The sequence below is a fragment of the Vicia villosa genome, linkage group LG7 (genome assembly GCF_029867415.1).
Source record: "Vicia villosa cultivar HV-30 ecotype Madison, WI linkage group LG7, Vvil1.0, whole genome shotgun sequence".
Lineage (NCBI taxonomy): Eukaryota > Viridiplantae > Streptophyta > Magnoliopsida > Fabales > Fabaceae > Vicia > Vicia villosa.
This window is the reverse complement of record NC_081186.1, coordinates 32,416,580-32,429,094: the sequence shown is the minus strand read 5'-3', so window position 1 is coordinate 32,429,094 and position 12,515 is coordinate 32,416,580. Positions and strand designations below refer to the sequence as shown.

Genomic DNA, 12,515 nt, shown 5'->3' with positions numbered 1-12,515 from the left:
TAGGGATATGTAGCATGAGATTCACAAGGAATCTCAGCGAGCTAATCAAAAACCAAAAACAGTCAATCCATTTCAAATCAATTCAATTTCCCTCCTAACACAAAGGAGAAACTTTCCCAATCAATTAGCAGCAAACACAAACACATAGATACATAGAAGGTTCCCGTAGAGTACTACGGATATGTAGGGTGCTTAAAACCTTCCCTATGTATAAACGACCTCCCGGACTCTAGAATTTCTAGTCTAGGTGAATCCCCACACTTAGCAAACTCCTAGGGTTTATTTGAGATCTTTTTCCCCTTCCTCCTCATAGGATACTTAAAAATTTTGTGTGCTATCATAGGAAGAACTGAAATAAAATTCATCCCAGAAGGGCGCTTCTCTCCTTCCAAATTTCGCGTGAAGGGTCTAGCGTGCCGTCCTCCCAAGTGAAATGAGGAGGTAAAAAAAACGACACCACAAGAAGTTTATCGTGTAGTCGCTATGATTTTATCAAGCTTCTGATAAATTTCCATTGAATTTAAATCCGAGAACATCCTTCACTCACCATCGATCTTTATTACTAACTTTGATAACATACTTGACAAGTTTCAAGATGGTTATCTTTAACATCTAACAATTGACTTTAATTTCCGCACTTTATTATACCGCTCTTTATTTTTCGCTTTATTACTTTATTTTATCATTTCATCATGTTTATGTTTCTGCCATTTTCTCTTTGTCCATTTGGACGTTTATATTCCGCTATTTTCTCTTTGTCCATTTAGACGTTTTGTTTATGTTTCCGCTATTTTATTTTTGTCCACTTGGACCATACTCTATTTTTGTGCTAAAACATTAATAAACAACAAAAAAATAAAAAAATAAAATCCTTAAGGCCCTATGGACTATTGGTTACTATCCCGAGCATTTTTGGAGATTTGGACTTTTGGACTTAATACCTCTGGACCCTATTATTCTGTTGTTACTCTGTTGTTATTCTGTCTGTCTGGCATTGGATTATTGTCTGTTTTTGTGTGCAGTTATTTCCTTGAAAGCACTTGATGGTTAATTCCAAGGCATTATGATAAGGATTTTATCTGAAAACAGCCGTTACTCTGCTCGATTTTCGTCAAAATTTTAATGTGCTTAATGCAAAGTGGTGCTAAAGATAATAAGTTCATCTGGATCCCCAAGTGATAATGTGTTGGTTTAGTATTGATATTCCAAAGGATGGGAAATCTACCTTGACACATAATGTCAAGTGTTGGCTTCTTATTTCGGTTAGACCGTTTCTTTCCTTAGTTTTTATTTTACGCACTAGGTTAGCCTCTTCATCTCCTCCCCTTCTTAGATTTTCAAAATCTTCTCCCTTTTTCAAAAATCTTCTTATGTTTGTAATCTCTTTTAAAACCTTTTATTTAAAAATATCTTTTGCCCTTAGTGGCTTTCTTTCAAAAAAGTTTAGACATGATTAATTGTTGTAGTGAGTTGCGATACCCCACGATTTTGAAATTGATTGATATAATGATATCTTTTCTGTGTGAGAGAGCTAGTGGCATACTCGTTGATTTCCATCGGAGTTGGAGCCCTTCTTTCATTTGCGATGCAAAAAACTCATTTGTTCTCATGCTCGAGATCAATGGCTGAGTATTCTCTCCGACGACGATAAAGTGTTTGTTAGTGCTTTTATTGGCTGATTGGCATCTATGTTGGCTAAAACATAATAGCAGTAGAACATAATATTGATGTGAAGATTCAGTTTGTACTTGCAGAACTGGAAGGAAGATTCAGTTTGTACTTAACTGATACAGAATATTCTATATGAATATTATGTAATCCTATGTGGCGCATATTTAAAGGTCAAAAGAATAATTGAGGAATCTGATCAAAAGATTGAAGATTCAGGAAGAATCATATCAGAAGATTGAAGATTCATCAGTTTCTAATTTAAGAAACTCATGATTGAAAGACCTTATTTGTAGCAGAATATTTTCTGCATAACTATAACAACAAAGTGCTGCGATTTGTAAGCCCAAATCCAATTTGGGATCAGGTTATAAATAGGAAACTTTGTAACCTATTTTGAAATAGAAAACCTGGTTTTTAACGATGTAGTCATTAGGGTTTCTATAGGTAGACCACCCAGGTTGTGGGATGGCTGCCATGTCCTTCTCGAAACCTGTAGGTTAGAGAAGTGATTGTCCTCACTCGAAACCTGTAGGTAAGAGTTGAGTATTGTAAACTTTATTGAAGCTGTGAAGTAAGATCAAGTATGTGTTCATTGTTAATTGTGTAAATAGTTGTTGCAGGGTTGTAACAATTAGGTATCACCAGGGAGTGAGCAGATGTTTTCTTATCTTGGATGGAGTTCTGAGATAAAGGTTGCATTGGGTAGTGACTAGGTAAACCAGAGGTTGTTTATCTGTAAACCAGAGGTTGTTTATATAAAATAGCACTACTGATAGTGGAATCTTCTTCTTAGCTTGGTAGCCCCCAGAGTAGGTATTTAGACTGAACTGGGTTAACAATTAACTGTGATATTTATCTTCTGCATTGTTTGTTCAGTTATGAATGTTATGACTTTGTCTATAACATCAGGTTCAGAAGTGTTAGTTGTTCCTACACATCACCATGTAAAAATTATAATCTGGTTATGTATACTGAACGTGTGTGATCCCAGGTCTCATTGACTCTATTCTAAGAGTAATTAAATAATGGGGGATCCTTCTATTCTGCCTGTGCTACATTAAAAACAGATCATATGTCTTGACATCGGGATTGACATCCGAGTCTGTCATACCAGAATTTTCAGTGTTTATTCCTTTAAAACCCGTTTTTTCCCTTTTAAGCGGAACTACATTAGCTCTGACTTCTCCATTGCACCAAGTAGGTATGTAGGCACAAGGCTTAACGTCTTGCCGAGCTTATTTTAAAATTCAAACAAACCTCTTTTTTTTAGCACACACACGACACAGATTTTCAAAAAGGTTCCTGTGGAGTACCACATATACGAGGGGTGCTTAAAACCTTCCCCTTGTATAATCAACACCCATACCTAAGATCTCTTTTTGTTTTAAAAACAAACTTTGGGTTTTATTTCGTTCTTTTCCCATTTCCTTTGCAAACAATAAAGCGCGGTGGCGACTTTCACTGAAATATTGAGTCGAGTCAATTCCATGGATTTAATCTCAGATTTTCCCCGCTACACACATAATTTCAAATGGTAACCTCCAATCGGGTGGTTGCATTATGAGTGCAGATATAAGGGCTGCCTTTAGTATTTCAAAGGCTTCTAAACATTCATCGTTGAAATTAAACTCGACGTCTTTCATTAAGAGGTTGGTCAGAGGTTTAGAGATCTTCGAAAAGTCTTTTATAAATCTTCTGTAGAAACCTGCGTGTCCTAAAAAGCTCTGTATTTCTCTAACTATTTTTGGGGATTGGAGGTTCTCTATTACTTCAGTCTTTGTGTTATCAACTTCAATCCCTCTTTCGGAGACGACATGTCTGAGTACAATCCCTTGTTTAACCATAAAGTGACACTTCTCCCAGTTTAGGACGAGGTTAACTTGTACACATCTGTCCAATACTTTTTATAGATTTGAAAGACATCCTTCGAAATCCTCCCCACACACAGAGAAGTCGTCCATAAAGACTTCCATGATGTTGTCTATGTAGTCAGTGAAAATTGACATCATGCAGCTCTGAAATGTTGCAGGGGCATTACATAATCCAAACGACATTCGTCTATAGGCGAATGTTCCATAAGGGCGCGTGAAGGTTGTTTTCTCTTGGTCATCAGGGTTTATTGGGATTTGAAAGAATCCTGAGTAACCATCCAGGTAGCAGTAATAAGAGTGTTTTGCTAATCGTTCGAGCATTTAGTCAATAAAGGGAAGAGGGAAATGGTCTTTCCTCGTGGCTTTGTTCAATTTACGATAGTCAATACACATCCTCGCACCAGTCACCACTCATTCAGCGATAGATTCGCCTGACTTGTTTACGGTAACTGTTCTGCCTCCTTTCTTTGGTACGCAATAGACCGGACTTACCCACTGACTATCAGAGTTTCGATATAAAATTCCTGCATTTAGAAGTTTGGTAACTTCATCTTTAACTACTGTGCTCAGGATAGGGTTGATCCTCCTTTGATGTTCCCTAGAGACCTTGCAATCTTCTTCCAACATGACGCGATGCATACATATGGAAGGACTTATTCCTTTTAGATCGGAAATGTTATATCCTAAAGCAGATGGGTATTTTTTTAACACTTGTAACATTTTTTCAGTCTCTGTTCCTCCTAGCTCTGCGTTGACTATTACTGGTCTTTTGAGCTCATTGTCTAGGAATTCATATTTAAGAGTCTTGGGTAATGGTTTAAGGTCCAAGGTTGGTTTCTTAGGGCAAGGCATATGGTTGGGTGTTAAAGCTAAGCATCCTCTTAAGCTATCGTCTCGATATTTCGAACGCCAATTGTCATCTTCGAAAATCAAGGGCATTGGAATCTTTATAACTTTAGAGTAAGATTCTTCTGATAATCCTATCTCTCTTACACATTCATCAATAACGTCCACCAGATAGCATGTATCTTCTTTAGCTGGGGCTTGAAGGAATTGTGTTAGAATAAATTCGACTTTCTCTTCACCTACTTCGAATGTCAACTTGCCTTTCTTTATGTCTATAATAGCGCCAGCTGTGGCCAGAAACGGTCTTCCTAAGATTATAGGGGTATTGACGTCTTCCTTTATGTCCATAATTATGAAATCCGTAGGGATGTAAAATTGTCCGATGCGCACGGGTACGTTTTCAAGAACACCTACAGGATACTTTACAGAACGGTTTGCAAGTTGTACTGACATCTTGGTTGGTCTTAGGTCTCCCATGTTAAGTTTCTCGCAAATGGACAAAGGCATTAGGCTAATACTAGCTCCTAAGTCGCACAGAGCTTTATCTATGACAAATTTTCCTATATTGCAAGGTATGGAGAAACTCCCTGGGTCTTTCAGCTTAGGTGGCATTTTATTTTGAATTATCGCAGTACATTCGGCAGTGAGTGTTACTGTCTCATTGTCTTCTATCTTTTTCTTATTCGATAGGATTTCTTTTAGGAATTTAGCATATGAGGGCATTTGTGTAATAGCTTCTGTAAAAGGAATTTTAATGTTCAACTGTTTAAGAAGCTCGACAAATTTCTTAAACTGCCTTATGCTTTTAGATTTTTCGAATCTTTGAGGGTACGAGATAGATGGTTTATAGGGTGGTGGAGGTACATATGGCGCTTCTTTTTCCTCCGTCTCACCTTCCTTGTCCTCTTTCTCTTTTGGGTTACTTGATTTATCTTTGGGTCCACTTTCCTCCTCAGTTGCTTTACTAGGGCTTTGGAACATAGCAGGGTTTTTAAGCCTAGGGTCAGTTGATTCGTCCATCTCTCTACCACTTCGCAGAATAATAGCATGAGCATGTCCTTTTGGATTCGGTTGTGGATGTCCAGGAAACGTCCCGGCAGGTGCGGCAGTAGGTGCTTGTTGTTGTGCCACTTGAGAGATTTGTGTTTCAAGCATCTTGTTGTGAGTGGCCAACGCGTCTACTTTAGTCGCTAACTGTTTGATTTTCTCATTGGTGTGTATGTTTTGGTTTAGGAAATCCTTACTAGTCTGAGTTTGAGTGGCAATGAAATTTTCCATCATTAATTCTAGGTTAGATTTCCTAGGGACGTTAGGATCAGCTAAGGGTGCCTTTTGATATCCAAGTGGTATACTAGGTGCTTGGCCAGGCGCATATAAGGCATTATTGTTCTTATACGAGAAATTAGGGTGACTTTTCCATCCTGGGTTATATGTGTTCGAGTAAGGGTTTCCTTGAGCATAGTTTACTGGTTCGGGGGAAACTCCTGCCAAAAGATGGCACTTGGGGGCAGCATGTTCAGACATCCCACATATTTCGCATTTGGGGGAAACAGCAGCAGCGGCGGCTATAGATGCTACGGTCAGGTTTTCGATCTTCTGAGTTAGGGCATCGACTTTGGCGTTAACACGGTCGAGGCTACTTATCTCGTACACACCACTCTTCGTTCAAGATTTCTCTCAAGAAGTTCTCTCTGACAGAGCTCTCTCGCTTCCCCATTGATAATGATTTTGAGCCATACTTTCGATAAGTGCATAGGCATCGGCATACGCTTTGTCCATCAGTGCGCCACTCGCGACGGCGTCAATTGTAAGTCTCGTGTTGTAGAGGAGACCATTGTAGAAGGTATGGATAATTAACCATTCTTCTAATCCGTGATATGGACAGAGTCTCAGCATGTCCTTGTATCTCACCCACGCTTTGAATAGAGACTCGTTGTCTTTTTGTCTAAACCCATTGATCCGGGCTCTTAGCATGGCGGTCTTACTAGGTGGAATATATCGTGCCAGGAAGACTTTCTTGAGTTCATTCCAGGTAGTGACAGAATTTGTGGGTAAAGACTGGAGCCAAGCTCTAGCTCTATCCCTCAGTGAAAAAGGAAAAAGGCGTAGTCAGATAGCTTCCGAACTGACATTATTCGCCTTTACAATGTCTGCGTATTGCTAGAACACTGACAAATGAAGATTAGGGTCTTCCGTCGGATTCCCAGAAAATTTATTTTGTTGTACTGCCGACAATAAAGATGGCTTCAACTCGAAATTATTCGCCTCAATAGCAGGAGCAGCAATGCTATTGTGTGGTTCAGCTTGCGAAGGAGTGGCGTAAGACTTGATAGGATGCGGCTGTTCTCCCATGGTTGATTCTTCAATTGGTTCAGAAGTAGGATTAGGAACAAGAGTGCGAGTTCGTCGTAATAGACGTGATACAGTGATAGAACGCTCCGGTTCGGGAATTGACAGCATTAAGTATTCACTTTGAGAGCGAGTACTTGGCATGCACAAAGGGAATTAGAGTAATTTGAGTTTGCCTTAGTCTCTACAACATAACAGTTAATTACAATATCGACTAAATTAGTTCCCCGGCAACGGCGCCAAAAACTTGATCGCGACAGAGTGGGTATGTCTGTGATTATGACTGCAAGTGCACAGTCTATCGTGTAGTTTTAAAATATATCGAACCCAAAGGACTAAGAATCGACCTAATGTAGTTAATCGTTACTACGTAAATCTAAGGCTAATATTTGATTGATTAGGATCAGACGGGAAAAATAATGAAATATAATTAATTTAAATCAAGAGGGAATTATACCGGTATGTGATGGTCTGACGTCGGGGATCTAGTAAACTATCGACGCGAATCATAATTTAAAAATACTTTTTTGTAGAAATCATTAGTTTAAAAACCTTCCTCTCACACTCTCGTGTTTATTGATTATGATCTCATTATTAAACCTATGTGAGCGCTCTCGCTGTATCAATTAAAGTTTAAAATAATTTTTGAAAACAAATGAAGACTAATTAACCTTCAAGCGCTCTCGCTGTATTTAAGGTTAATGCATAATTCCTACTGTCTAGTTAAAACCTCAAACTCTCGTTTTTATTGATCCTAACTTCTATCGTTTTTAACTCTCGTTACAAAACGGTTTAATTAAGCATTAGAAATTATAACTAGATAAATAAATTTTTGTTAATAAATTACGTCGAAAGCATTACTAGATTCCATCAGTTATATGACCTTACATACCAGTAATAAATATTTAGCCAGACATTATTTTAATTGACGAAATAGAACAGATATAACAGGTAAATATTACTCCGGACATAAATCGACAATATAACATAAACGGTAAACAATAATTAATGCTGATAAATTAACCTAAATTAAATTGCAGAACTAAAAGTATCTTGTAGTACCAAATATTGAATCCTGAATTGGAAATAAATGTTGAAACTAAATCTATTCCTAAAACTAAAAACGAATTCTGAAGCTTAAAAAGAAATTAAGATGCAATAGTATTTCCGGTGTGGAAATCTATTGCAGAAAAATTGGTTTGGGAAGAAGACTTGAACTGAAAATTGAATTGTAGAGAATGTAAATGACGGCAGTAGGGTAAAACTTCGTAACCCTTTCAATTCTTCTTGTTGGGTATTTATAGAGTTGCTTTAGGTTCTTGAATTTAAATTGTTTCGTCTCAGTAGCTTGCTTTACGGAGGAAAAATAGGCGGAGAGAAAAAAGGGCTGACGAACGTTTCCTTCTGGGTGTGAGTGTATGACTCACATCACACACTAAAATATCAAAGGGGTGCCGATCGGAAGGGGGAGTGTGTGACTGACGGCATGGCCTTCAGTGTGCCACTCTTCACGTGCATCACTTCCTTTGTCTTGGGCTGCATGGATCATGGGCCTGAGTTCTTCTTTTTACGCCCCATCAATTAACCATCCTTTTAGCGTTTTTCTCTTCATTTTGGCTTCTTAATTTGATTATTTCCTTTGCAAGCCTTGATTTATTAAATACCTGAAACAAATACGAAATACCGGCATAATACGAAATAAAGTAGTAAAATCGAAATAAAATAAGATAATAATACATGTAAATTAAGCTAAATATACGATACGTTTTCGTGTTATCAAGTAACAATGAAGTTTTCCATCATGATTTTGAGGTTAGACTTCCTAAGAATGTTAGGAATGTTTGCACGGGGTTTTTGATATCCTGGAAGAATAATAGGTGTTAAGCCTGATGCAAATAAAGCATTGTTATTCTTTAACAAGAAATTATGATAGTTTTCCAGCCAGGATTATAGGTAATGGAGTATGGGTTACCTTAAGCGTAGTTAACTTGATCGACTGAGACTCTTGCCAGGATTTGACATTCGGAGGCAGTGCGCCCAGGAACTCCGCATAATTCGAACTTTGGAGTCACTGCATCCACGGTGGCTGCGGCAGGTAAGGTCAAGTTATCTATCTTTTGGGTAAGGGTATCTACCTTAGCATTAACTTTATCTAGGCTACTAATTTCGTACATTCCGCCTTTGGTTTTGAGACTTCTCTACTGCAGTTCTTTTGCTTCCCCATTGATAATGGTTCTGAGTGTAACACCCCATTTTCTACCCAACAATTATATTAAAATCAGAGTTCCAAAATTTTGATTTAACTTGAGGTATTACATTCAACATTTAAACCAACGGAAAAATAACTCAATTATAACAGATACATAGCACATAATAATTAGAAGAACCTTAAACAATTATTTAGTCTTCAATAATTCAAATTTAATTAAGTAACTGCAGCGGAAAACAAATCAACTTAAAACTGCGAGTAATCATAGCATCTTTCAACAACTTAAATCAACAACAAAATTCTCAAAATAACAACCGAATTCAACTTTAAAAGAAATAACAACATAAATTAAAACAAGCGTTCATTTCCCCCGAGTGCTACGTATCCGAGCAACGACTCCCAAAAGCTACTAAATCTTTACTCCACGTTACCTGCACGTTACCAATAGAAAGGAAACGGCGAAAACAAATAAAAGGGTGAGATATCGAAAAGTATAAGCAAAAGTATGATAATTTATATATTAGACATAGAATCATACAATATTCACCACATATAGAAACAACCATGATACAAAAATCAACCAAGCAACATAGCAATCACTACGACGTCAAAATACAACTCAACATGAAACTCGACTATGAAATGCATGTGGGTCCATCGGAGTAAACTCCCAAATTAAACAGATTCCATTTTATCGAGGCATTTCAACAACTTGAACGGGGTGCCATCACGGCCAACTTAATCAATGCCATCAAGGCCAACTTAAGCAATGCAATGTTATGCGACAATATGAACGACATCAAATCAACAATATCACAACGCAATCAAAACAACGACAACAGAAACAACAACTTAAACAGCTTTCCACTTTGGCTATTTGAGCCTACAACCAAACCTTGTCCAAATTCGGGACAAAACCAACTTACTTCAATAGTACCTGCAACTCACACAATCAATATAATATTCAACAGAACAACCAACCAACGTTATCTAATTATATACACGAACCTCTCCGACGAATTTCATTCAATTCCGGTTAATTAACTATACCGTTATTTTTCACCTACGCGACTGTTTTTATACTATTTCTGTTTTCCTACGAAATCTATTTGTTCTACTATACGTTCCTATTAACTACCCCCACTGTTATAAGCCATTCATGCATTGTTAATTTCCTTTCAAAATTATAACTTCTGGTACTAACAATTGTTCCTGTTACATTTATTCTGCCAATTATTGATTTTCTCCTTCTAACCAAACCACTACTAAATTATCATAATTCATTCATCTGATATCTATTACATAGGTGTATTCGTCTGGTATCTAACATTAATCCTGTCACATATGACAGAAATTCACCTAATTATGTTAAAGGTCACTAAAAACACTGTAAAACAAAAAAGGCACTTATCTTATCTTAAAAAGGAGGAAAAACCAAAGAGGTGGGGCCCCTTAAGGAAGGGGGGCGCCCGCCTCCTCCTACCATGTCCTGGAGATGCCGTTCTCCTATGCTAAAGGGAGAAGAAATTAGGGAGACGTCCGTCTCCTATATGGGGGGAAGTCATCCACTTTGAGACCTCCGTCTCCACTTGTTGCTATTTATTCTAGTTCTTAGCCTTTACGTATACACTTTTAAATTTTTCCAATACAATTTCATTGATTCACCAATATATATTCCAGAATCCATTCAACACAACATATGCCAACAATTATCAACCACAGAGCAACTTAGTTATAAATCCAGATCAACCGATACACAACAAAATCACAGAAATCACAATTCAGCACATTAACACAATTTAGCAGTAAAATCATACAACCCTAAATCCCACATAACAACCATCATACAATCGATTATATTAGTAGAACCCCACCCCTTACCTTTGGCTTGAATGGAGCTCGAAAATAGATCGGTAACTGGAACCTCTAACACTGCAACTCCCAATTTCCAGACTGCTAGCACCAAAACCCTTAGCTCTTATTTTTCCTCTTCCTTCTGCTACGTGACTCCTTCTGTTTCTTTTGTTTTGGTTTGATAACTACCACTACCCTAACAAAACCTAATAGAATAATCGGACTCTCTAAAACTCAGGTTTCAATTTTACTAACTAATACCCCTTAACTCCTAATTCACACCTATAATTAAATCCAACCAAAAATATCTAATAACTTCTAAAATAAATAATAACTCTAATATTATTTATCTTTCGACTTTATCCGATAATATAATTTAATCGCTCCCACACACAAATATATATATATATATATATATATATATATATATATATATATATATATATATCCTATTAATCCAATTCCTCGTCTTATAATATCCCTAATAAATCCAAATTCGATCGAATTTCCATATTAAATCCTTGAATAATTTATTTAAATAATTAAATAAATTTCCGGGTGTTACAACTCTCCCCCACTTAGAATATTTTCGTCCTAAAAAATCTATACGACATCACCATACTTAACCATGCTTACACACTTTACTCCTCCGATTCCAAATTCTCGTTCTTGCCACTCTTTGGTCACTACCCTTCAACAAATCAACCATACTAATTTTATACACGCCAATTATTTTATACTAACAACAAGAGCCCAAACAATGGATAACACAAACATAAACATAACTATGAAAGGAGTATACTAACGAAACATTACCTCCAATGTGCTCGTTCCCTCCATCAGTCTGACTTCCCGCCAACGCGAACACTTTTCCACCAGATTGCGTCTTGTTTTGCTTCAGACATTGACTCCCAATGTGTCCTTCTTCACTAAAGTTAAAATAAACAATTTCCCTATGCTTACAATCTGACATAGCATGTCCCATCTTACCCCAACGAAAACATTTCTTCACCTCGAGGTTGCACGCATTACTCTTTTGACCAGGTTTCCCGTAATTGAAACAAATGACGCTAGCAAGAGCTTCTCCTCTACTAGTTCTCTTGCTATCAGCCACATCTGCTTTACCTTTTCCAACTAGAGCATCATAAGGTGTGCTACGGTTCTACTTGCCTCTCCTATCCTTGACAATTTTGTAATGTGTATTATGATCTTCTTTAAAAGTTCTGCAACTATCAACCAAATCAGAAAAGATACGAATCTTCTGATACCCAACAACTTTCTTGATCTTAGAGCGCAATCCATTCTCAAACTTGATGCACTTTGAAAAATCAGAACCTACTCCATCATAATATAGGTAGATCTTAGCCAACTCAGTGAACTTTGCAGCATACTTTGTCACTAACATATTTCCCTGTTTCAGCTCAAGGAACTCAGTCTCTTTCTTACCCGGAACATCTTCAGGATAATACTTCATAAGAAACTCTCTACGGAACACAACCCTAGTGATCTCTTCACCTACCACCTCTAATCTCTGACGAGTCTCTAGCCACCAGTCATCAGCTTCGACTGCCAGCATATGAGTTCCATACCGAACCTTCTGCGCTTGAGTGCAGTCCATCACGCGGAAGATTCTCTCAATCTCCTTCAACCATTCCAACGCTCCATCAGGGTCATGCTTACCCTTGAAGACCAACGGATTCTCCCTTTGAAAAGTC

The 12,515-nt window shown here is 37.5% G+C and overlaps 2 protein-coding genes across 2 annotated transcripts; both read right to left on the bottom strand.

Moving 5' to 3' along the window:
* Positions 1 to 3,953: 3,953 nt before the first annotated feature.
* On the bottom strand, positions 3,954 to 5,912 carry LOC131618833 (uncharacterized). The gene has a single exon (XM_058889992.1). It carries the CDS (start codon positions 5,910 to 5,912, stop codon positions 3,954 to 3,956), a length of 1,959 nt encoding a protein of 652 aa, XP_058745975.1.
* A 3,858-nt stretch (positions 5,913 to 9,770) lies between these two features.
* LOC131618832 (uncharacterized) lies at positions 9,771 to 12,418 on the bottom strand. Its single transcript, XM_058889991.1, has 3 exons — positions 11,971 to 12,418; positions 11,617 to 11,925; positions 9,771 to 9,883 (listed from the first exon to the last, which is right to left on the bottom strand). Exons 1-3 carry the CDS (start codon positions 12,416 to 12,418, stop codon positions 9,771 to 9,773), a joined length of 870 nt encoding a protein of 289 aa, XP_058745974.1.
* Between the last annotated feature and the right edge of the window lie 97 nt (positions 12,419 to 12,515).